Here is a 26892-nt window from a genome sequence, read left to right on the forward strand (position 1 = left end):
GAGGAAAAGACAATAAAAGCATGAGTCAATGAGGGAGCTGTTTGCTGGCAGTGGGGCTTGACTCCACCAGGCCCTCTGAGCCAGGTACACAATGCCTTCCAGAATTGTGCTTCTGGAAAGCCTGGGGTATTTGTTCACAGGGCCCTGTGCCCCATTGGCTAAGGGTTGCCCCCAAGGGTATAAACTCTCCTGTACTTCTTTTTTTTTTAATTTTTGAAGTTGATTTACAATATTGTGCTAATTTCTGCTGTACAGCAAAGTGACTCAGTTATACACATATATACATTTAAACTCTCCCATACTTCTCCACCATGCTTGTGCGTGGGTGATAGGTACTGCTGAGCACCTTTTTCTTGGAGAAATCCCTAGGGCAGAAAACTGGAGAGAAATGTGAGGCTCCTTCTTGAGATGGGTTTGGTTGGGATGGGTTCACAGGGACCTGACCAGCACAGCTATCGCTGAAATCAGAGGTGGGCCAGGAGGAGGGAGGTGGCATGAATAACATCTACTCCTGCCACCATCCCACATGCCCACCTCCTCTCAACAGCCCCTCCCTCTCAATCCCCAACCCCCAGGACCTCCAGTAGTACACAAGTGCTATCACAGGCCAGGCAGGGGTGCAAACAAGTGAGGCAGGATGGGGACAATAAACAGGAACTGGTGGGGACTGGCAAATCAGAGAGTAGAGACAATCTTGTAAAGACAATAACATAATTTTAAAATAGCATAAGTTTGTGCTATTAGACAAACTTGTAAGGGGGCTAGAAAATTTCACCTGTAAACTATCAGTTTAGCATCGGGATGGATGAAGTCTTTGGAGAAGGTATGACTTTTGCAAAGTTTTCACTCACTGTTTAGCATTTTTCCCAACTCAAGCTGTTGGCTTTGGGAACTATTTGGAAGTGAGTAGTGGGGAGAGGGGTGGAGGGGGCAGAAGAAGGAAGGCCCATCTAAAGGCCAGTGGCTTTCCCCCCAGCCCAGTCCTTCCCAAATTCCCTCGGCCTCCAGATCCCTGCAACCCTCCCTCACACTTAGCTCAATAGCTCTTGAAAGTTCTCTAACCACCTCTCTGCTTCCTGCATTAATGAGCCTCTCATCTCACTGATGGCAATCAGAATATTTGCTTATGAAAGAGACACGGTTAATAACACGATTGCTCCCCTCCACCTTCTTCCTTCCTCTCCTTCCCCCTCCCCTTCCCTCGCCCTCCACACAATTCTCTCAATTAACGATAGGCAGAAATTAATTTTTCCCCTCGATTGAAACAATTGCAGGGAAGCGGATTGCCAGCGTGGCTTCAGATAGGGACCGCTCCCAGCAGAGTGGAGAGAAAGGAGGGGAGATGGAGGAGATATGCACGGCCCTATCTGCAGGCACAGGACAGAGTAATACAAATGTTATCCTTAGAAATGTACTTAAAGAGGATATGTTTATAATTCGGAGGGGATTTTCAGGGGCTCTCCTGCCCTCCCTCCCTCTCTGGAGCACTCCACTCCACGCACTTCGGAATAGCAGAACCCAGAGTTTGTTGGGAATTTTACTCCTGCTGCCTCCGTGAGTGGAGTGGGCCTGGGGTGAGAAGGGAGATCAGGTTAGCTGGGGGCATGGTCATGGTCCAGGGGCCCAGGGCTTAGGCCATTACCGATAGTGCTGGCTTAGTGGCCAAACGCCAAACACCAGGTGTTAAATCTGGCTGTTGTGTGGGCTTTCCAGGTGAAGGCCTTGCTCATTTGCCACCTTTACCATCCCTTCTGCGCCTGCCTGGACTTTTGGTTTGGGCCTCCCTTTCAGTCCACCCCTCCATCCAGGCAGAGAGGCAGGGGCCTCCGTGGAAGCCAAGATCATATCCTAGCAAGGTGGTTTTAAGAACACGGACTCTGGAGCCAGACAGCCTAGGTTTGAATCCCAGCTCTGCTGCTTAACAGCTCTGTGATCATAGGCAAGTTACTTAACCTCTCTGTGCCTTGGTTTCCTCATCTGTAAAATGCGGATCACATCTACCTCTTAGGGTTGTATAGGGATTAAATGACTGAATGTCATTTAATAACGTTTTAATTTAATGTAATTTACTTAGAATAGTACCTGGGAGGTAGCAGGTGCTATTTATATGTTTGGGGAAGAAGTAAAAAAACACACAAAGAGAAAAACAAACCTATATTCTAGTGGCAGTCAGGAATTTGTTTATTCATTCAACAAACATTTACTGCATACTGATCCTATGGAGGATATAGACATTTTAAAGACTGGTGGTTTCTATACTCTGGTTGTGAACAACCATAACAGCATGGGCAGAATTCAGCATATAAAGGTGGTGTGCAGACTGCTATGGGATTTCAGAAGGAGAAGGGAGGGAAATTCGGGCAGGACAGGGCAATCAGGGTTGGCTTCACAGAGGAGGTGGCATCCAAGCTGACCTTTGAAGAGTAAAAGTTGAATTTCCTATAGGTTGGGAAAGGTTGCTGCTGGGCAGAGGGGGCCAGAAGAATGAGAGTATCAAGTTGTACGGCCAACTGGTCAGGTGGGAAAGTTGGGACATTGGGTGGGGGAGAGGGGATTAGAGCAGAGTATAGTCCCTTCTGTCATCTCCGCCCTTCCGTGCTAACTCAACCCAGCCCCACCTGTCCCAACTCTCCCGCTTCTCTCAACATCCAAGAAAGATTAACTTCTCTCAGTGCGAGAAAGTTATCATTAGCAGAGAATTAAAAGAGTGATTAATCATGCACCCCTCCCCCCCACCCCACAGCCCTTATCTGGTGGCGGTGAGCAGGACAACGCGGCGGGTGGGGAGGGGAAGAGAAGGAGAGGGAGAAATGGAAAACAATAAATACCAAGTGCAAGAAAAAAGGGAGCGCAGCGCTGTTCCCACTTGTTAGATTGAAGGCGCCTCTCCAGAGGGGGGAAGGATCCAAATTGCTAATTAGCGCCTCTGAAAAGGCCTCGCTCCGATATGTGCGCCGCTGAAAGGCCGCCGTTAATGAAGCTGCGGCGAGCCCGCTTCCCTTTGACTGGCCTTCATCCCTCCTCCGAGCCCCGGGCCCCCTGAACAATGAGGCGGGGAGCAGCGGCTCCCCCAGGCCTCGCCGGGACGGCCCGGGCAGCGCGCGCGGGGAGCGGCGGGGCGCCAGCGAAATGTGGAGGGGGAGATAAGGCCGAGCGGAGGGAAGAGGCTCACTCCCAGGGGCCCAGGGAAAATTTGCAGTTATTATGAAGGAGATGAGACAGATTAAAAGCCCTTGTGTTCGCCGCTCTGCCCCTTTATTTAGTGGCTTCATCTAGGAGATGAAAGAAGTTGGAAATGACTTTCTCTGCTTTGCGCTACAAGAAGCTTCATGGCACATTTCTTGACTTTATTCCTTCTTTTGTTTCTCTCTTCCTTGCCTTTAATCCCTGAAAGACTTCACTGTGTGGCCATAGGCACTGGAGGCCAGGAAACAGGGACCGGTAGGGTCCAAACCCTATTGACCACTGGTAGCCATGGCTTCTGGCTGATCTCTGGGGGCAGTGGCTGAGCTAGGGAGGGATGAGCTTGCCATCTGTCCCTGGAAGGCCCCAAGAGGAGGCTGGATGACACATTATCCAAATGGGGAGAGGGGTAGAGGCTCCATAATGCCCTGGGCCTGTTCCCAGAGGGCAGTACAACACTGTGCACAGGGACTCCACAGCCAACTTACCTGGGTAGAGACACAAATTCCACCGCACATGAGCTGAGACCTTGGGCAAATTATTGAACTTCTCTGTACCTGTTTGCTATCTGTTAAATGCGGACAATGATAATAATACTAATATCTACTTCATAGGGTAGGATAGACTGATTGCATTACTGGCCTGGTTTTTCATGCCTCCCTGTACGTATACCCTTTGTTAGTGCCTTTTCATGCTGACTCTGGGCTTCGCCACATTGCTAGCTTTAGCCAGTGGCTCAGTTAATTACAAGCTTGATTCGAGCGGAGTCATCGCTGCATTTTTTCATCTTAGAATGTGTACTTCTGTGTGTACCTCTCAGAACACTACCACAGTCATGAGACTATACCAGGGCTAGACTCTGGTCATGATAACATGACTGTGCCAGCCTGCTGGAGGCATGTGGAAGATAGCCAACTTGTCCCAGAAAAAGATATACTAGGGCAGCTAGCTCCTTGCTGACTATGGGTACATGAGCAAGCCCAGAGATCTGCCAATCCTAGCCCAGATGGGCAATGCTATCCAGTCAGCCTATGGACTTGTGAGAAATAAATAAGTGGATGTTGTTTTAACAACTAAATGTTGGGGTGGCTTGTTATGCAGCATTATTCTGAAGTAGATAACTGATACACAAATTGGTGCTTAGAAGTTTGATGCTGCCAAAAACAAAAAATAAATCAAAACCCAAGCCTAAGATACAAACGTTGGCTTTGGGATTGGAAAGCAAGTAGGAAGTAGAGGCTGGAAAAGATGATAAAGATACTGCTATAGCAGGTTGGAAAAAAGGTAGCCCATATTATGTATGCTTAAACAATCAGTAAAACTGTTGTCTGAGGTAATCTGGACAGTAGAAAAAGTACTTAATCAACTTATAGATTTGAGTAATTTTCAGGTAGAGTCCTGAAAGGATCAGCTGGCTCTTACTAGCTGAATACTATAAGGTACTATGAGAAAGAGGTGGACTAAAAAATGAAACTAGTTTGTCAACAGAATTTAGAGGGAATATAAAGGGGCCAGAACTTCCTGGACTGAAAAATAATCAATCTCTTGTCTCCCAAGCCAGTAAAATATTCTGGCCAGTAATACAGGGCCTGGGACTTCTGCTTCTGGCATTAATGGAGTAATAGGGACTGTATTTACTCTCCCACCTTAAATAATTAAAGGAATACAAAATTTTCCAGTATCCAACAAGGTAAAATTAGAAATATCTGAAAACAATAAAAAAATTTACCAGGCACAAATAAGCAACCATAATGTAAAGAAAAACCAATCAATAAAAACAGACTCAGAATTACACTGATGACAGAACTATTAGATGAGGATATTAAACAGCTTCTATAACTACATTTCATGTTTAACAAGGTAGAGAAAAACATGAGCATATTAAAGAAAGTCATGGAAATTTTTTAAAGCCCCAAATCTAACTTCTATAAATATACAATGTCTGAGATAAAAAATATATTGGGTGGGATTCACAGTAGATTAGACAATACAGAAGAAAAGATTATGACTTTTAAGACATAGTAATATAAACTATCCAAAATAAAATAGAAAAAAAAAAAAACCAACCAGAAGACAACAGCAACAAAAAAAGAAAGAACAAAAGAACAACTTAAGGCAATCTAAAATATGTGTAATTGGAGTCCCAGAAGTAGAGAGGAAGTGAGAGGAGAAAAATAATATTTGAAAAAATAATAGCCAAAAACTTTCCAAATTGAATGAAAATTATAAACCCACAGAACCAAAAAGCTCAATGAATCCCAAGGACAAGAAACATGATAAAAATGACACTAAGACACATCATAGTCAAATTGCTTAAAACTAGTGATAAAGAGAAAGTCTCAACAGCAACAATAGTATAAAGGCATGGTCTATATAAAGAAAAAATAAAAAGATAAGAGTGACAGGAGACTTTATCTCAGAAATAAAGTGAGCCAGAAGACAATGGAGCAAAATCTTTAAAAAGTACTAAAAGAAATGCACCGTCAACCTAAGATTCTATACCCAGCAAAATATCTTTCAAAAATGAAGATAATATAAAGATTTTTTTTCAGACAAACCTGAAGGAATCATCAACAACATACCAGAACTACAAGAAATGTTAAAGAAAATAATTTAGGCAGAAGCAAAATTATACCACATAAAAATCTGGATCTACACAAAGGAATGAAAAGCACCAAAAGTGGTATTTGTGAAATCATAATTTTTTTTTCTGATTAAAAAAAAATCTCTTTAAATGATAATTGTCTGCTTAAGGCAAACAAATAAGAATGTATTATGGGATTTCTGCCATACTTAGAAGTAAAATGTGGGACAACAATAGCACAAAGGCTAGGAGAGAGGAAATGGAGGGATATTGTTGTAAGCTTTTTTTTTTTTTTTTTTTCTTTTTGCGGTACACGGGCCTCCCACTGCTGTGGCCTCTCCCGTTGCGGAGCACAGGCTCCGGACGCGCAGGCTCAGTGGCCATGGCTCACGGGCCCAGCCGCTCCGCGGCATGTGGGATCTTCCCGAACTGGGGCACGAACCCGTGTCCCCTGCATCGGCAGGCGGACTCTCAACCACTGCGCCACCAGGGAAGCCCTGTTGTAAGCTTTTTATGCTAGGTATAAGTGTTACAGCATTACTTGAAGTCAGACTAAGATAAGTTAGAGATGTATACTATAAACTCTAAAGCAAACACTAAAAATATAAAACAGAAGTATAACTAATAAGCTAACTAAGGACATAAAATGAAATCAAAAACACTCAATCAAAGGAAGGAAGAAAAAGTGGGAAAAAGAACAAAGAATAGATGGGACAAATAGAAAATATATAGCATGATGATAGATTTAAACCTAACTGTTATGGGCTGATTATGTCCCCCCAAATTCATATGTTGATGTATTAACTCCCAGTACCTCAGAATGTGACCATATTTGGTAATAGGATCTTAAAAGAAGTGATTAGGTTAAAATGAGGTTGTTAGTGTGAGCCCTAATCCAATATGACTGGTGTCCTTATAAGAAGTGGAATTTGGGACACAGACACACACATAGGGAAGATAGTGTGAAGATACAGAGGGAAGACAGCCAACTACAAGCCAAGGAGAGAGGGCACAGAAGAAACCAAACCTGCTGACACCTTGATCTTAGACTTCAAGTCTCCAGAATTGTGAGAAAATACATTTCTGCTGTTTAAGCCACCCAGTCTGTTATGACAGCCCTGGCAAACTAATACACTAAGCATATCAATAGTCATATTAAATATAAATATTCTAAATAACCCTTGTCTCCACCATACCACCCCAGCCCAGCCAGACCAAATTGTCCTTTTAATCAGTACATCTCTGGATCAAGAGGAGCCACATTTAAGGAGCTGTATTTGGTCCTAATGTAGATCACAACATCTTAGACTCCTAGCCCAGTGCCATGGTTGGATGAGACTTTTGGGTGTCCTGGGATGGGGTGTGAATATTTTGCATGTGGGAGGGACATGAATAATTGTGACCCTCAGGAGGACTGTGAGAAGATGATGCCATTAAGGACTCCAATTTTTCATGTGTCCTCCAAAAAGATATGTTCAAGTCCTAACCTCCAGCTAACTTGTTTAAAAATAGAATCTTTGCAGATGTGATCAAGTTAAGATGAAGCCATACTGGATTTGGGTGGGCCCCAGTCCAATAGCTAGTGTCCTCACAAGAAGAGAAGAGACATAGTGACAGCCACACACTGAGGGAAGACTGCCTTGTGAGGATGAGATTGGAGTGATGCATCTACAAGCCAAGGAATGCCAAGAACCACACAAGAAGGTAGGAGACAAGGAAGGATACTTCCCTAGAGTCTTTTGGAGGGACCCTACTAACACTTTGATTTTGGACGTCTAGCCTTCAGAACTGTAAGAGAATAAATTTCTGCTTCAAGCCACCCAGTTTTGGGTACTTTGTTATAGTAGCACTAGGAAACTAACATACCACCTCATGACCCCTGCCCTAACTGTTCCCTCTGCCTGGAATGTTCATCCCTGAGATGGTTGGATGGCATACTCCCTGCTTTCTTTGAGGTATCTGCACAGATGAGCCCTTGTCAGAGGGACCTATCACAAATAGCATCAAGCCCCCAAGTCCAGCAATCCCTTTCCCCTCATCCTGCTTTGTTATTCTCATAACATCTCCACCACCTGACAGTTCATATATGGATCTGTCTATTGTTTGTCTTCCTCCCCCGAGAAGGGAAGAATACTGAAGGCAGGGACTTTTGTCTCTTTTGTTCACAGGTGTACCTTCAGTATCTAGGATTTGGTACGCACTCACTAAATATATCCTGACTGGCCGAATGAATGTCAGTGCAGGCCACACCTGCCAAATGCCTCCCAAAAGGGGAGGAGAGAGTGTAGTGAAAAGAGTACCCTTTGAAATCGGATGCCTCGTTCTGACCACAGTTATTTCACACACCAGCTGTGTGACTCCAGATAACTTCTCTCAGGTTCAGTTTCCTCTTCTGTGTAAGTTAGGACAAAGCGCTTTCATTAAATGGTTATTATGAGGATTAATTGAGTGATTTTATTAATATATAATAGAGGTACAAATCTCTGTATAATCAACATAGGTCTAACAGTTAATGTATATCATGTATGTGTGTACATATTGCTATGTGTCATGCAGTGTGCTAAGCACTGCTATTCATTTTAGGGGCATATAGTTCAGTGGTTACATGCTTACCAGTGTGTGGCCTTGGGCAAGCTACTTAACCTCTCTGTGACTTAGTTTTCTCATCTGTAAAATGGAAATAAGAATAGTACTGTAAGGATTATTAGGTTTATCCATGTTAATATTTAGAATGGTGTCTGGCACCTACTGAGGACTCAATAGATATTAACTACTATTATATTATCATCTAACTTGATCTTCTATGCATTTCTGAGGCAGTTTCTGGCACACTGGTGCCCCATAAACACTAATTTCCCTTTCTGGCCCCTTCATAATTCAGTTCGAGCTGCCTTTACAGCACATTTCCCCCTATGCTCTCCAACGAGCTGCAGCTTAAACAGTCTTGGCCCAGCCCTATGAACACTCCGGTTTCTTGCTTATTGTTACTTCCGATGCCTTCCATGTCAAAGTAAGCTCATCTATGCTTGGTTACTTCAGCCCCTCATTACCTGTCCAGACAGGCCCTACATCTTGTGTGAGCCCCTTTCAAACAGAACTCCAAGGATTTGTATTGTCTAAGCTCTCAATGGCTGAACAACTTTCATGCATGTCAGGGCAGAAGGTTGGGTGCACGTTGCACTGTCACTTCTGTGAAGGGAATGCAAGAGGGACATGAGTAGAGGAGCTGCACGTTTTGCCAGCCTTAAGTGGTAGTGCAGCTTTTGGTCCCAATGGTGGGCAGCAAGATTGTAGTGGATACGGAGCGTGGCCTGAATGGTGGGCAGGTAAAAAGCTAGGATGCTCTTGGCTGCAAGCAACCCAAAGTCGCTTAAAAAACATGGACATTTGGTATGTCACATAACAGAACACATAAGTTCTGGAATAGATCCTTCAGGGTTGGTTGTTACCTGAGGTCCAGGTTCTTTTCCTCTCTCTGCCCTTTTATCCTCAGTTTTGGCTTCATCCTTGGGATGTTAGCAAGAAGGTTGTAACAATTCTAGATGTCATATCTAGACATAACAATTTCCAGAAAAGGAAGAGACATGATGTCTTCCTACGATTCTCTCTAGAGTAGAAACTTGTCTCAGAAGGCATCCCCAACAATTCTCCCTTCATGTCTCCCTGCTCGTAGTTGGGTGATACACCTGCTCCTGAAACAATCTGCATGGGGAATGGGATTCAACAACCCTTGAGATGGAGGTGTGGTCAGCATTTTCCAAGCACATGGATTAGTGGGGAGCTGTGGGCTAAATTATGTCTCCACACAAGTTCATAAGTTGAAGCCCTGAGCCCAGGACCTCAGAATGTGACTGTATTTGGAGGTAGGGCCTTTAGAAGTGATTAAGTTAAAATAAGGCTGTTAGCGTAGTGTCCTAATCCAATCTGACTGGTGTCCTTATAAGAAGAAGAAATTGGGACATGCAGAGAGCCATTAGGGGTATGAAGAAGCAGCAAGAGGGTTGCCGCCTGCAAGCCAAGGAGAGAAGCCTCAGAAGAAACCAATACTGCTGGCACCTTGATCTTGGACTTCCAGCCTCCAGAACTGTGAGAAAATAAATGTCTGTTGTTTAAGCCACTCAGTCTGTGGTATTTTGTTATGGCAGCCCTAGTAGACTAATATAAGGGGGAAGGCTCCATTAAAAAAAGGAAGGGGGTTATCTGGTAGGCAGCCAGTAGCATTCACTGCAGTAGTAGTGAGAGGAAAGGAAGGGGTAGGAATAGGTGAACACAGCTCAGAGATAGTGTGTACAAGCTTTGGAGTCAGGCAGAGCTGGATTTTGGGCCTGACTCTATCCTTTACTGGTTGTGTGAATTTAGGCAAGTTTATTAGCCTCTCAAAGCTTCAGTTTTGTCATCTATAAAATGAGGATCATATAACACTGTGATAGGCAGAATAATGGCCCCCTGGAATCTGTGAATATGTTATTTTACATAGCAAAAGGGACTCTGCAGGTATGATTGAAGTTAAGGACCTTGAGATGGGATGATTATCCTGGATTATCCATGTGGGTGCACATGGGTTCCTAAAAACAGAGAACCTTTCCCAGCTGTGGTCAGAGAATGATGTGATGGCAGAAGGAGGATAAGAGAGATTCGCCATTGCTGGCTTTGAAGATGGAGGAAGGGGCCATGAGCTGAGGAATGTGGGGGGCCTCTTGAAGCTAGAAAAAGGAAAGAAATGGACTCTCCCCTAGAGGCTTCAGAAAGGAACAAGCCATACTGGCACCTTGATTTTAGCCTAGTGAGATCCATGTGGAACGTCTGACCTACAGAACTGTGAGATAATAAATTTGGGTTGTTTTAAGTCACTAAATATGTGATAATTTGGTATCGAATCAACAGGAAACTAATACGTACACCAATGTCAAAAAGGTTCTGGAGAAGATGAGATGAAATAATGAATTTAAAGTCTTTAGCACGATGCCTGGCCCATAGTAAGCCTTCAATAAATGTTACCTCAAAGACCCCCCCCCCAGTTCTATAGAGTTGAGGAGGGTACATGAGAGAGTACGAGAGCTGTGGCAGAGGTGGAGTTTGGCAAACTTCTGCCATCTGCCACCTGCAAAAGAAAAGGCATCAGGTGTCTGGGGCCAGGGAGGAGGGCAAGTTTCAGGGAGTCATTCACCTTTTCAGGTAAATGCAGACACTTCCCGCCCTCCTTGGTGGACACTGCTTCTATTAGGAACATCTCTTCAGTGACTATTGGAAAAATTTCTGGAAAGATTCCGGAATGTCTTGGATCAGTTTAAAGAGAAGCTCTGAGCAAGGAAAAGAATTGTGGAGGGACACGAAGGCAAAAGGAAAGACAACGTTCCTGTTCTTATGATATTTATATTCTAGTGGGAGGTGACAGAAGTACACACCAAATAAACAAGGTAATGTTGGATTATGATATAGGCCATAAAGGAAATAAAGAAGATGATAAGATAGAAAATGGCTAGGGGAGTAGGATTTCTTCAGGTGGTGTTAGAAAAGCCCTCTTTATGGAAGTGACATTTTAGCCAAGACTTCAAAGATGAGGAGATTCCTTGACCCTCACCTGCAAATCCCTATAGACAGGTATTCTTGGTTGCAGGACAGCATATGCCAAGGCCCTGGGGTGGGAGTGGGGAGGCAGGGAGGGACAGCTTAGTGGGTTTGTACTAGGAGCATGGGGCAGGGACCAGATCCCAGGCTGTGCAGACCATGATGAGGACTTTCAGCTTATTATAACCACAGGGAATCTAATGAATCAGCAGAGGTACTTTTTTTTGGTGGGAAGGACAAAGGAGGAAGAAGCTTACCGTGTGCAGATCCTTTTCAGCTGGTGATATGCTCATTCAACTTACAGTTCCACCCTGATGGTCAATTGAGGGAAACTTGTTGACTAGACTGTCTTCCTCTTCTTGGTAATTACTAATGTTTTTGGAGTGCTTAATTTGTGTCGGGCTCTATATGAAATGCTTTGCATTCATTACTTCATTTAACCTCCACCCAGGAGATGAGTACGTTCTGTTATTGTCTCATTTTACAGATGAGGAAGTTAAGCCGTCAGCGCTGGACACAGCTAGGCACATATGGAACTTTGCCCTTGGTTTCTCTCCCGCCTCCATTTTACCTGCTCCAAGTCTGCTCACAACTGCTGTCATCCACTATCATCAGTGCCCGCTTCAGTCAGCAAGTGCGATGGCCTTTCCTGAGAACCACTCCTCCCCAATTTTCCTTTCGGTCCTCTTTTTCTTAAATGTCACCCTTCTCTGGCTTCTGTACACTGGTTCTCTTCCAATGCTCTCTGTCCTTTGAGCTGGCCACCTTGTTCTCGGCAGACTTCTTCTCTTGCACCCTTTTTCCTAGAATGGCCCTGCCCACAGATCCCACCATCACTAGCTTTCATTTACATTTTCTCTTAAGATTGAGACAAGCACTTCTAATTTCCTGTTCCAGCAGAGTAAACAAATATTTGCTTTTTCAACTGACAATAGTTTCTGAGCACCTAGCACGTGCAAAGAACTGTGCTAGGAATTGGTGAGAATACAATGGCTAGGACGGGGTCTCTGGGGCAATGGAGTGTAGGCTTCATTTTTGTTCACATAGCTATGTCTCCAGAGCTTAGTTAGTGTAGGGCCACACATGCCGTAAGTAGTCAGTAAATATTTGTTATATGAGTAGTTTAGCTGGGAAGGCAAACTTGCACATAAATGGCTCAGATTCAAGGCTGAATGAAGAAGAAGATGTAATAAAGATACCAGCAAGTGCTGAGAGAGCCCAACAGAGTAGACAAGCAAGGGGAAGTCTTCATGGAAGTGACATTGGCATTGAGCCTTTATTTTTTAAATTAATTTTTTTAACATCTTTATTGGAGTATAATTGCTTTACAACGGTGTGTTAGTTTCTGCTGTATAACACAGTGAATCAGCCATGCATATACATATATCCCCATATCTCCTCCTGGCATTGAGCCTTTAAATCCCTTCAAGTCCCAGGGGTGTTCAAGAAAGAGCAAGTGGTCTGGTGTGCCAAGCATGATATAGGAAGTAGTGGAAGACGGATGACGTGAAATGGTGTTTCAGGAATCTCACTCTGGTGCCAGTGTAGAGAATGACTTTTGGGGGAGAGACTGGAAGTGGCAAGACCAGTAAGGAGGCTGCTGTACCATCCAGAAGAGTGGTTGCCTACCCAGATGTGGCCAGTGGCAGACAGAAAGCAAAGGAGGGAGGGTGGATGCAAGAATACTATCGAAATAGAATCCTCAAAGCTTGGCATTTAATTAGATGAAGAGGAATGAAGGAAAAAGCAGGGACTAATGGCTAATTCACCTGGGTAACTGCATAATGGCGCTGACATTTCCCAAACTGGGAATAGTGGAGGAGGGGCAAATATGATAGAGACTATGGAAGAAACTAAGATTTCTTTTGACATCTTAAATTAGAGATGCTGGTCAAGAAAATAAGTGGAAATATATAGCATAAATCTGAAAACAAAAGCTGGATTTCAAGAAATTTGGGAGCTTTCAGTGCTGATGGAGGCAACTGACACCATGGGAGTGGATATGATTTGTGGGAGAGAACTTCACTTAAGCAGAAAAGAGGGCTGATGGCTGTGGGCACCTCTTGAACATTTCCATCTTTTTGTCCCGTGGGAGTTGCAAATTCAGCATGTCCAAAGTGAACCTTTTTCTCTCGTCTTCTCTCGCTGTGCAAATGGCACCAACCACTCTGTTAGTCACTCTGGCTCAAAACCTCAGTCTTTGCCTCCTCCCTTAATTCTTTACACAATGTTTCACCTACAGAAAATTCTGAAAATCCACAAAAGCAACAGGTAGCAGAGACAGTCCCTTATAATGGAACTATTTTGGATGATAGGTAGTGTATCATTCGGGTCATATTCCTGTGCAAGTGTAGATTTAGTTTCCTTTATGTATGAATAGAGTCATAAGCTACATTTTTAGACTAACCTTTTTATTAAGGTACAACCATCATACAGAAATGTACACAAGAAATTGATGACTTTTCATGTCATTAAATATTCTTCCACAGTCAATTTCAAAAGGCTGCAAGGTATTCCATCCCATAGAAGTTATTTGATAACTAACCCCTGTTGTAGGATGTCTGGCGTTTTTCTAGTCTTCTCCCTCCTTCCTCCACGATGCTACAAAGATGAATTTACCTGTATTTAACATTTCTGTGCCCATTTCCAATTTTTTCTTTAGATAAAATTCGTAGAGGCAGAATTTCTGGGTCAAAAGGTATGTGCATATTTAAAAATCAACTTTTTATTTCAGAATAGTTTTAGGTTTCCAGAAAAATCCGAAAGTACTACAGATAGTCCCCACATACCCCGTATTCAGTTTCTTCCGTTATTAACATCTCACGTTAGTAGAGCACATTTGTCACAATTAATGAACCAGTGTACAGACATTATTATCAACATTAACTGAAGTACATAATTTATCCAGATTTCTTTAGTTTTTACCTAACATCCTTTCTCTATTCCAGTATCTCATCAGGATACCATATTACATTTAGTTGTCATGTCTCCATAGGCTCCTCTTGGCTGTGACAGTTTCTTAGACTTTCCTTGTCTTTGAAAATCTTGACAATTTTGAGGAATACTGGTCAGACATTTTGTAGAATGCCCCTCACTTGGGGGTTGTCCACTTTTTCCCTTTTAATTAGACTGGGGTTATGAGTTTTAGAAGGAAAGTACCATAGAGGTAAAATGCCATTCTCATCATATCATATCTAGTCCACATACTGTCAACATGATTTATCACTGTTGACGTTAACCTTGATCACCCGGCTGAGGTAGTGCTAGTTTCTCCACTGGAAATGTTACTCCACTGTAGTTGTTTCTGCACTCTAAAAGTTACTCACTTCCCCCCACTTTCCATATTGTACTCTTGGAAGGAAGTCACTGCACAGTCCACATTTAGAATCAGGAGTTATGCCTCAGGGTGGAGTATCTATAAAAATTGTTTGGAATTCTGCACCAGAGACTTAGCTCTTCTTTCCCATTTATAAATTTATTTGTATCAGTAATTGATTTATACCACTTTGACTATGGATATTACTTTTACACTTCAAGTTATAATCCAATACTACTTTGTTTTGTTACTCAAGCATGTGTATCTTTAATAGTCTGAGCAACTCACTCGTGCTACCCCCCCAAAGGTTGTACAATTCGCATGGTTAAGAATGAGGACCCATTTCCCTAATTTCACACACCCTGTATAAAGTAGGTCAGCGATCAAGGGCAAGGCCGACGCCCCTCCCTAGCGCCCAATTTCCTGACGCCTCCAAGGCAGATGAGGCCTGCATGGGTAGGCCCTTCACCAAGATGGGCACCTCAGCCCCACGGGAACCCCCGCTCCAGTCAGCCCCTAAACACCGCCTCTCCCTGCCCCCTTGCTTTTCTTCCGGGTTCTCGCGGCCCCGCCCCCAGGGGGCGGAAGTGGGTGCGGCCGCGAGCAGGAAGCGCTGGGCCGGGGCGGGCCCTCTCGCGCAGCCTGTCCCTCCCATTCCACCACCGCCCCACCCCACCGCCTCAGACCGGAAATGAGGTCACAGAGGGAAGCCCCGGCGGGGAGACTCGGCCCCAAAAGCCGCGGCCGTCGGAGGTGACTGCGGCAGCGGGTGAGGGGGACGGGGAGTGAGGGGGTCGGGGCCCAGGGGGCCCGCGCCAGCGGGGATCGGCGCTCCGGGCCGCGGCGGAGCCGCCACGGGCGCCATGGGGCCCCGGAGGCCTGCGGGAGGAGAGAGGGTGGCGGGGCCTTGTTTTTCAGGGCCCATCTCCCCGATCCGGGGGATGAGGGCCGGGCCATTTCCCGGGCGACAGTCACCTTCTCTCTTCTCTAGTGTCTGGCTCTTTTGAGCTGGCGACAGCGTGAGGGCTTGGTGTCCCGAGTCGTGGTCGTCCTAGTCCTCGGGGGCGGGCCCGGGCGTGGGGGAGTCCTTCGAAACACGCTTTTTCTCACGGATGTGGCCACGTTGCGACCCTTGAGCACTGAGGGAGTTTAGTCGCCAGGACTTGCGTTTTGGCAGTTTCTGCCCTGGAAGGGCTGACCCCCTGCCCCTGGTCACCCAAATTGAGAAGTTGCCTCCTGCCTCCCCCAGCCCCTCCCCCAACCCGGTCCCCCCACCCCACCCGACCGTGCGCCTGCCTGCCTCTCTTTTTACTTCTGCTAGTTTCTCGTTCCTTCCGTTGCGTGCCTCGGACAGCCTTTGTCTCCCCGAGTGCTTGCCTGGCCCCGGGACCCTCTCGGACTGTGCCTCCAGGGAGGGTGGGAGTTCCAGGGCTCTTCTGTCACCTTCTGTTCGAATTGCAGCCTTTGAGCCTGGCATTCGACTGCACAGCCAACTGCAAGTTGTTTGGTAACTTCGTTTCACGTTAAAGTTTGTACAGTTCTGCTTGAGCTTTTAAAGCAGTAGTTCTTTATTAGGGAAATAGATTTAGATAAGTGCGTCCTCACTTACCTATTTTGGTTTTAGAGACAGTTGTCTCCCAAACCCCAGCCATGGTGTTTTAAACTACTTATTGCTTAAATGAGTGTGGCTTTTGACACTTTGAGTTTTGTTTGGTTGGTAGTTTGGGACTAGGTGTCCCCGTTGCTCCTCCTGCCTTTAAATTGCTTGGCATAAGGATAGCATGAAAATAGATTTTAGAAAGTCCTTTGCAAAATGTAAACTGTGTGAAGGGAACTATGGTCTGAGAGTGGTGCCACAGAGTTTTAAGCTCTAATTATGGTCTTGAAATACGTTGGACTTAACAAGGGCTAGGGAAAAGGTGCTAATTTAAAATTTTTTTTTTTTTTTTTTTTGCCGTACGCGGGCCTCTCACTGTTGTGGCCTCTCCCGTTGCGGAGCACAGGCTCCGGACGCGCAGGCTCAGCGGCCATGGCTCACGGGCCCAGCCGCTCCGCGGCATGTGGGATCCTCCCGGACCGGGGCATGAACCCGTGTTCCCTGCATCGGCAGGTGGACTCTCAACCACTGCGGCACCAGGGAAGCCCTAAAACGTATTTAATTAGATGTACGAAGTATATTAAACGTTTCCCTTTAAAAAGGCATTTTGAAAATCCCTCCTCCTGCGCTCAGCCTCTGGAAGGTTTGCCTATGAAGTGATCCCTGAAATATGATGGTTTGACAAGAATGAGTTGAAAAACAGGAAACTTTGGAAAGCTGTTAGCTAGAAATCTTAGAGACTCCTCTTATCCTTGTCATTTCAACCTCAGTTATAATGTGTTTTTGTGTGACTGGCACTAAAGCACAAAACTTGGATAACAATTTATTTTCTGAAGGATGGCAAGAAGACTTAAAAGTTGCTAATTATTCACAAATATGTGACATACTCTTTAAGGGTCTTTACCCGGTAGCTTTTGGGTGGTAGTTGGGACCAGAATGGGTGCAAACTTGGTCCTTTTTTTCCATGCAGAGTACAAACCTGGGTCACTACAGATTCTTGGAACACTAAAACTGCAAGCAGCCTTCCGTAAAGTGTGTCACTAAGTTGTCTTTCTCTTCCTGCCACAAACATTAGTGACCCCAGACCATAGAACGGTCTTTTCATCCATGGTTTTGAAGTTGAGTGTTTTTCTGCTCCTGTTTGGACAGATGAGACATTCTCTAATCTTTTTAGATCTGATCATCAGGTAATTTAGTTTAGCAAGTTTAATTGGGGGAAAAGGGGAATGACTGATTTATTCCCCTGAGTTTGCTTGTTTTTACTAATAACCCAGTTGTCATCTGGTGAGTATTTTGAGTTTTTGTGCTTTAAGAACATGCTGACTTCAGGCATTTAACAAGGGCCACATACCTATTCTTAATGGCTTAAGGGAGTATGGATGGTAGGAATAGAGTCTAAGGGTAGCCAGGTGAAAGGTGACTTTATTTTCTGTAGACAGGGTGGACTCTGCAGTGCCATGATCTGTTTGAAAAATTATTCAAAAACAACAGATCCTATTCAGTCTTTCTTCTTCTTTTTTCTCTTTTTTGAACCTCCTTTTGGCAGATGTGGCCTCATGGATGAGCTGGTACATGACTTAGCCTCAGCCTTGGAGCAGACATCTGAGCAGAATAAGCTTGGTGAGCTGTGGGAGGAGATGGCGCTGAGCCCTCGGCAGCAGAGGCGGCAGCTTCGCAAACGGAGAGGCCGGAAGCGCCGTTCAGACTTCACTCACCTGGCAGAGCATACCTGCTGCTACAGTGAGGCCTCTGAGTCAAGTCTGGATGAGGCCATCAAGGACTGTCGAGAAATGGCCCCAGTCACCAATTTTAGTGACTCTGATGACACTATGGTAGCCAAACGGCACCCAGCTCTTAACGCCATTGTTAAGAGTAAGCAACATTCTTGGCATGAATCTGACTCCTTTACTGAAAATGCACCTTGTCGACCGCTGAGGCGCCGACGGAAGGTGAAGCGCGTAACATCGGAGGTGGCTGCCAGCCTTCAGCAGAAGCTCAAGGTGTCAGATTGGAGCTATGAGAGAGGCTGCAGGTTCAAGTCTGCTAAGAAGCAGCGTCTGTCCCGCTGGAAGGAGAATACTCCCTGGACCTCATCAGGTCACGGGTTGTGCGAAGCAGCAGAAAATAGGACTTTCCTAAGCAAAACGGGAAGGAAAGAAAGGATGGAGTGTGAAGCAGATGAACAAAAACAGGGCTCTGATGAGAATATGTCAGAATGGTGAGATCTCCCTTACTAAGTCATAGATTTCCCTGGTTAACTTTACCTAAAGCATAAATCCACAGTCTTGATGAGTTCAACTTTCTTTCAAACCAGCCTTTGTAATACTGACTTTGTAGCTCTGCTTTAACCAGTCAGGTTGTGTGTAGCTTCTTAAAGTACACTCATGATCCTGTTTCCCTACATCAAGAAGGCTATATTTTATAGAAACACATTTGTTTCTAAAAACCATTTAAAACGTGTACCTCTTATTTTAAAAAACATTTTGCTGCTCTTTGTGCCACGTAGTTCATACACAGATACTGTTCTTTAGAACCAGGGCCTCAGTAGAGGCTGGTGTGTATATGTATGTATGAGAAAGAGAAAACGCGGGTGCCAGGCATATGGAGTTTGTAAATGTTCTTGGTAAGCTGCCTTTACCCATTAAGAATCATGGCTTTAGATGTTTCTGGACTATAATTCTGTTCTCTGCTACTTACAGTTTGACTGTATTGAGTTTAACATTCAAGTTGTCCGAACACATGGTAGGCTTTGAAAATAACAGGGCTAAATCCCATCAGTCTTACACCAAATGTCATCGAGCCAGAAAAATCTGTCTTGAATGGGTGCATGTTTAAAACGTCAGTATAGTTTTTGGTGACTTTTAATTTTTTACATCTCAAATAGATAGTCCTAGGGACACTGATACTCCCCAGCTTGATACTTTAATATCATTATTAATATTAATGTGTGATATCTGTTTCTCATTGTGGATGCTGTTGATGTTTTGGGTGGGGCAGTTCTTTGTGGTGAGGGATGTCCCATGCCTTGTAGGATAGTTGCCATCCCTACGTTGTTCCCATCACCCTTCACAGCATCAAAACAAATGCCTCCATGGGTGCTCCCTGAGTGGGTTGAGTAGTCCCAATTGAGAGCCAGTGTATTCTATTATTGTTAATATTAGTTAGCATTTATTAAGCGCTAACTGTGTGCCAGGCACTGTGCTATTGTGTAGAACATATATTCTTTAATGTTCATAACTCCCCTGTCTGGTAGGTACCACTATTTGTATTTTATAGAAGAGGAAATAGAGGTTATGAGTGTGCAGGTAATTTGCCCAAGGTCACCTAGTAGCAAAACTGGGAATCAAACCTGATTCCAAAGCTCATAGTTAACCACTATGTTTTGCTATGCTTTGAGCTTGCCTTTGCCATGGCACGTTTTCTGTCTCATCTGAACTTTTACAACTGTAGAACAGATGACCTTTCTTAGGACTTGGCTTCTTCTGACGTTTGTCTGAAAAACAAAGGCATAAATCTTACAGACTTGAAGGTGAGGTTTTGTCAGTAACAGGAAAAGCTGTTCAGGTTTGTATGCCTGTACTTTTCATGGGTGGTTTTAATCAAGTTTTTAAAATTTTTCTTAACTAACTTTATATTTGCCAGGCTGTGCAACTAGGTAGGCTTATAATTTGGCTTTCCTGATTTTCCTCTAATGTATATTCTAAGGCCTATTTACCCAATTTATATGTATAATTTTGGATTATAAAGCTTTTTTCCTTATCATGCTATTTTTAACCAAACAAGAAATGCCTAGTTAACTTGTATCCTTCACACTGTTGAAACCCTCAGTTGAGGTGTTCAAGTTTGTTTCAACGTCAAGCTTACATACCAAATAGTAATCATCGTACTGTTAAGAATGTTTTGGGATGATATTTTTGGATGTATGTATTCCCCAGAATTTCTTGCTAAACTATGACTTAATTGTGTGTGTGAGTGACTGTTAACTCTGTCTTCTCTAAGATCACAGCCCAAGTGTGGTTCCAGATGCAGAGCCTGTAACCTTGCAGTGAGGCACTTCAGTCTTTCTAGGTCCTTCTTACCTCAGATACATCTGTTGCACATTATAGTCAGGTTGTGATAATATACATCTAGAGCTTGGAGAAATTGAGGTAGGCAGCAATTTACTCTTTCAAAAATCTGCTTGGATGTGCCAGTTTGTTTGCATACAGATCAAAGTGTAGAACTTTATATCAGAGGTATTGAGGGTTGTCAGAGTATATGATCCAACTTGTGAAATTATTAAGATGAAGTTGATCATTAAGCTTTACTTAGCCTAGTCAGTAGATAGAGTTCTTTTAAAAAGCATATGTTGGGCTTCCCTGGTGGCGCAGTGGTTGAGAGTCCGCCTGCCGATGCAGGGGACACGGGTTCGTGCCCCGGTCCGGGAAGATCCCACATGCCGCGGAGCGGCTGGGCCCGTGAGCCATGGCCGCTGAGCCTGCGCGTCCGGAGCCTGTGCTCCGCAACGGGAGAGGCCACAACAGTGAGAGGCCCGCGTACCGGGGAAAAAGAAAAAAAAAAAAAGCATATGGTAGGTGTTTTAGGTTTGAAAATCTGTGTCTCAATCAGAGAGCTTTATTTCTACTTTCCTTAAATTTATTCTGCTAACTAAACATAGAGTAATTTTAAGCTTAACCGATAATTCTTTTCGCTTTTCTGTTTCTGTTCTTCCTTCCATTCTATACCAATCAATCCCTCAGGCGTTCTGAGGAACTGAAAGTGGTTATGATGTAATAGTTTTTTAAAGCCTTCAAAAAGCTCAGTTATTATTTTAATATTTTTCTTTGCATGTGTGTTCCATTCTGAAATGGATCAACTCTTTTGTAAGATTACTTTCTACTGATCTTTATTCAAATTGTCTATATAGCAGCTATTAATTAGGTGAGTTATAGCCTAATTTTGCTTTATTCTTCACTAATACAGCATTCATTTGTTCCCCTTGAATATAATTTAGCTTCTTTTCTTTCATAAGTGAATTGGTTTGGTGATGGCCTGAAGTCACAGTCAGGAGCCTTCCTAAGGTGATGTATTAGAAGCCGATCTCACAGGAAAGAAAATATTCCCTTCTGTTGGAAGCCGAGTGACAGAGATAGAGTGCTAAACCTTCCCCCTCCTTCTCTAGCCCAAGCTGACCTTCTGCGCCCCTTGGTGCCTCTTGTTTTCTTATTTTTATAGAAAATCAATATCCTTTCTGACACAAACAATAGCTCAGAAGCAAGAATAAATGGTAGAAAGCTGAGATCTCTGTCCATCACCTCTCACTTTAACTCCCCCAAACTCTTTAATTATGAGGGTGCTTTGCTCCAGGTGTTTGCAACAGTAAAATTGCTAAATGAGGACCATTTTAACCAAAGATTGGGTGATCAATAACACTTTATAGCAGTAGCTTGTTGGATCAATAGCATTCATTATTTCATGGTTAAGGTAAGTAGCCTCCTTTGCAAGTGGAGGTCATTAATCAGGGGTTACTGGAGCTGTGGAAAAGACTCTGTGTGGTAGGTTGAGAATGTTCTGTTTTCTGTTCTGTAAATAGGGATGCTGACCAAGAGGATATTTACCATTGTTGAAGATTGTACCGTTGCAGTTGAGAGTATTGAGTAGCTAGCATAGAGTGCTTCTGTAGATTTATTCAAAGCTCTGCTACTATATCCTTAGGAACAACTGAAAAAAAAAAACAACTTGGGAGATAGATTTGATACTATTGTATTTGAAGATCTGTCTCTTGAAAGAAATGTTAGGATTATTCTGTGACTCCAGAGGAAGGAACTAGGACTCATAGGTAAAAAGTACAGCGTGTGAAGTGTTGCCTCAGTATAAAATATAACATTCTAAAAATTAGGACTCTATAAAAATGAACTGAGTTGTTTTACCAGGTGATGAGTTCTATGTCACTGGAGGGATTCAAGCCTGGGCTTGGTGACCACTTAGTGAGTTGTAGAGTTGGAGAGTTTGAACTGAATGACTTCTAAGGTCCCTTGCAACACTGAGATTCTGTAATTCTTTTCAGTCACAACCTCCTTCCCATCATTGTAATTTCATATTTTAAAAAGCATCTGATAAGCAGCCTCAACTGCCCCTAAAATATTTATGAAGACATAAAACATTGCAAACTCACATCACCAGAGATCAGGACTTACAGCTGGCTTACTGCCAAGATTTTCTCAAAGTCCGAGGCTGATAGAACTGCGCTAGAGAGTGCAGTTGGAAGCCCACAGCAGTGCTAAACCTGCCCTGAAGGTCGGTAGTGAGGCCCTGCATTCTTCCTCTATAGTCTGCCCTTGGTTCAGGAAGGCAGGGTCCGGTTCAGTCAGAAAATTGGGCAGCTACGGTTTGAGCCAGAGTGTTGTTCCACCCTTCACTTGCCATCAGTTATCTTTCAGTTTCTCTTGGGAGGCTGTAACTCCCAGAATATACTTGGATAGGGAATCGTAGTGTTTTCTGTGTGTGTATTTGTTTTGAGGGATAGGAGGCAGTCATAGCATATTGAGTTCTGGGAAATACAGTTTCCAAGAGTAGTTTACTGTTGGCATGGACAGAGAGGGAAAAAACACTCTTAGTAGTAGTGCATTCTGGAAACTGGAGTGTTTTATATAACTTCATTTATTGTAGACTCCTGGAATGGGCCCAGAATCAGGCAGTGAGGGTCAGAAGAAGATCCTTTCTCAGTCCCACATAGCTACATGTGACAAAAGCCTACCAGTGACACTGGGGATTAGGCTAGGGGCTCTGCACATCCTCTTGGCCAGTTGTAGATGTGACAAGAGCTTGTTACCTGTATCCAAGGAAGTAGAGGATGGAACCAGGGGTAATTTACATACCCTTTCTGTTGGCAAATACCAAATTTTAGGTAAACCGGTTCTCAACAAGAGGCTTTTGGACAAGTTGTGCAGAATGAGGGAAAGGGAACATCATCCTGAATGTTCAGTGGAAGAACACATCTTTGAAAATGACTGCCAGTGGAAACCAGAAGAACATTTTAGAAAATCTTCATTAGGATGCAAGGAGATATAATCACTTTGAAACAGGAGCAGTAAGTCATAAGGACAGAAAGATAGCTATTTGAAGCCCAGTAGTATGGAAGGAAAAAGTGTAGGGAAGTTTGAAATGTAATTGTAATGTTAAAATGAAGGACAATTCTTTCTGCAGAAAATTGAGTTGATGATGTGGAAAACTTTGGAAGCCCTCCCAAAATGCACAGAGAGGAGATAAAAATGAGAGAGGAGGTGATAGATCTGGAGGACAGGGATAGAGGCCCAGTCTGCAAGTATGTAAATACTCCCAAGGAAGAAACCAAAGCATAGGGATAGAAGAGTGATTTTAAAAATATAACTGAAGGGAAAACATGTTCCTGTGTTGAAAAAATTAAGTATACAGATTAAAAGGGAAAACTAATGAAAAGAGACCTCTACCTAGACGTATCCTGGCAATATTTTTGCATTGTGCATTGATGGTGGGAGGGGAGCAGTTATAAAGAAAAATCTTTAAAGGGATGAAAATAAGGTTGATGTTGATCCCTACAGTACTGAATGTGAGGGGCTATCGACTTGCCTGTAGAATTTTGATGGCAAAAGTCTCCCACCTTCCCACCGTGAATTTATATATAGCTAAGATAGATTTCATATGGAAAGGCACTAGAAAGACATTTTCAGATATCAAGTCTCAAAATATATGCTCTTTAAAAATTTACTCTGAAAAGATATTTCATCTAACTGAGGATGAAACTGTTAGTTCTAAGAAAAGGTGAGTCTTAAAAGGATGGGTGGACTTTTCTCTAAGGCACAGCCCGTGGCTCAGTAGCAGAGTCCTGACAAAAATCATCATCTCTGCAAAGTATACCTGATTACAGTGGCCACGCTAATGAACCTGTGAAACTAGAGAGGTTGCTGCCGCCTTTTGTGGTGCCATCTGAATGAAACTGAAAAACAAACTCCTTTGTTATGCGTTCTCATAACTTACTGTGAGAGTAATTTTGCAGTTGGTGTGAGATATTTCTCTGAAAAACCTGTCCCTCAGTCCTGTTTACTTTCAGAATCAGAAGTCTGATTACATATAGTTACAAGTGTACCACCTCAGTCCAGAAAAAAGAAGGAAAAAGAATTGAGTAGAAATGTTTTGGGTGATAGGTCTAGGAGTGACCTTTCCATTTTTTGTAAATTCTAAGACAATTAAAAATTTTTGTTAAGTGTATTATTATTTAATAAAAAAATTAAAATGAAAACCCCTTAGTTTTTAGCATGATAAAGTAAGACATTAACTCTATCCTGCTTGTTTCTTTTAAAGTTAGATGTAAAAGACACCTCTTATTTAATAATCTTAAATGGGTGAGAAACCCAGGTGGTAAAGTTACTGATACCAACTTTTGAATATAGATGGTAAACTAATTCTATACCTCCTTACTGAAATTGTGACAAGTATAAACTACTTTGATTCAGTTCTAAGTTAACAGTCTTATGTGGTTAGGAATATGAAAGAATTAGCAAGCTCTCGGGTCAGAGGACAAGCTGTGTTTTCCCCTTCTCAGCTGTGGGAATTCAGAGATTTAACTTATAGAAGTTAGAAACTTCTTGTTAGGGCTAGAAAGGAGGGAATTATTTTCAAAAAAGCATTCATAAAGATGCTGTATTATCTGTTGCTGAAGAAAAAGTTGCCCTAAAGCTTAGTAGCTTTATAAAACATTTATAGCCTTACAGTTCCTGAAGTCAGGAATCTGGGAACAGTTTAGCTGTGTGATTCTGGTCCAGAGTCTCTCATGCTTTTGCAGTCAAACTGTTGGTCGGGGCTGCAGTTGTCTCAAGGCTTGGGTGGGGCTGAGGAGTCCACTTCCAAGCTCACGCACAGGGCTGTTGGCAGATCTCATTTTCTTATTGGCTGCAGGATCGAGAGAGTCTCAGTTCCTTTCCACGTGGGCCCCTCTACAGGGCTGTTAGCATGCTTAAGGTATGGTAGTTAGCCTCCCCTAGAGCAAACTGTCTGAGAGAGACAGGGAGAGAGCGAGCTCTCAAGTACCCAAGGTAGAACCCTAGTGTTTTATAACCTAGTCTCAGAAGTGACATACCGTTAGTTACATCTGCCTGTGCTACTGGTTACACAGCCCAACCAGGGTGTGAAATACCAGGAGGCTGGGATCACTGGGAGTCATCTGGGAGTCTGGTTACCACAGGTGACCACTGGTCTTCTGAAAATTTTTCCTAACTTAGTGTGGAGCTAAATTCAGGAATAGTATTCTCAAACTAATTATTTCCTCAGAACATACTGAGAGAGTGTTTTTACTGTGATTTCAAAGGAAGGGCATTCAGGAACTATAAAGGCAAGCAAGGTATAGATCCCTGAGAATGTATTTTGTTGTATTTTAAGTAAGTATACTGAAGATGAATGTTTACTTTTAAAATTTAAGATATGGCATTAAGGGAGAGAGCTTCTTTCTGAAGTGACTTTGTAATCCATTTTCTTGATGTTCAGCACATATGATGCATTTTTAGCTGATGAGCTCCTGAAGGCTGGCCCTATCCAGCAGAAGTACACAGGCTCCTCTCCTCCTCTGAAGTGGTTTCCCTTAACCATGATGTCCCACCCCCTTCATCCCTCCACTTTGTTCATCACTCTAGATGAGGGTTCTCACCTTTTGGGCCAGATAATTCTCTGCTGTGAGGCCTATCCTGCGCATTGTAAGATGTTTAGCGGCAACCCTGTCCTCGACTCGCAAGATGCCAATAGAATACCAGTTTCCTCTTCCCCCCTCCAAGTCCTGACAAACAAAAATTTTTCCAGATATTGCCAAATGACCCCGAGGGCTGGGGTGGGGCAGGAAGGTAGGAGGAGGGGGACAAAATTGCCTCCAGTTGAGAACCACTGCTCTAGATGTTTCTGGTATTGAGATTGGGTTTTTACCTCATTGACTCTGCTTTTACCAAAAAGTATGAGTTTCAAATTAGAGAACTCAGTAAGACCAAAACATTGATCTCTTCTATAGAATAAAAATACAGTGATTTTAAAATGGAGAGTTTTGGGCTTCCCTGGTGGCGCAGTGGTTGAGAGCCCACCTGCCGATGCAGGGAACACGGGTTCATGCCCCGGTCCGGGAGGATCCCACATGCCGCGGAGCGGCTGGGCCCGTGAGCCATGGCCGCTGAGCCTGCGCGTCCGGAGCCTGTGCTCCGCAACGGGAGAGGCCACAACAGTGAGAGGCCCGCGTACCGCATTAAAAAAAAAAAAAAAAAAAAAGAAGTCTTCATAGAATATTTCTAAAATATTTTTGAGGAGAAATGTATTAACCCTACAAATAATTTATATGCCATTCAAAAATACTCAATTCTAGGGGCTTCCCTGGTGGCGCAGTGGTTAAGAGTCCGCCTGCCGATGCAGGGGACACGGGTTCATGCCCCGGTCCGGGAAGATCCCACATGCCGCGGAGCGGCTAGTCCCGTGAGCCATGGCCGCTGAGCCTGCGCGTCCGGAGCCTGTGCTCTGCAATGGGAAAGGCCACAACAGTGAGGGGCCCTCGTACTGTAAAAAAAAAAAAACTGCAAACTATTTATAGATTAGAATCATGTGAGAACAGGGAGTGTAGAACAGTTCCCAAGGCAAAGACAGGAGGCATTGATGCCT

The 26892-nt window shown here is 43.6% G+C and overlaps 1 protein-coding gene across 11 annotated transcripts in view; it reads left to right on the plus strand.

Annotated features, from left to right (window-relative positions):
- The window catches only part of GPATCH2L (G-patch domain containing 2 like), a 213380-nt gene that overhangs the window by 55648 nt on the left and 130840 nt on the right, over positions 1–26892 (plus strand). For 9 of the 11 annotated variants that reach the window (XR_003796086.1, XR_003796085.1, XR_003796084.1 and 6 more), the window contains one exon: positions 17795–18466. Coding sequence is in view for 8 of the 11 variants with exons in the window: in XM_029239550.1 (XP_029095383.1) it covers positions 17795–18466 (672 nt within the window). In the remaining 3 variants the exon portion in view is untranslated. Of the gene's footprint in view, positions 1–15355; positions 15421–17794; positions 18467–26892 lie in introns of those variants that run through there. The other 2 variants (XM_029239552.1, XM_029239553.1) reach the window with 2 other exon arrangements.

Source organism: Monodon monoceros, unplaced genomic scaffold (assembly GCF_005190385.1).
Source record: "Monodon monoceros isolate NGI ecotype Baffin Bay Population unplaced genomic scaffold, NGI_Narwhal_1 Super_Scaffold_21, whole genome shotgun sequence".
Taxonomy (NCBI): Eukaryota; Metazoa; Chordata; class Mammalia; order Artiodactyla; family Monodontidae; genus Monodon; species Monodon monoceros.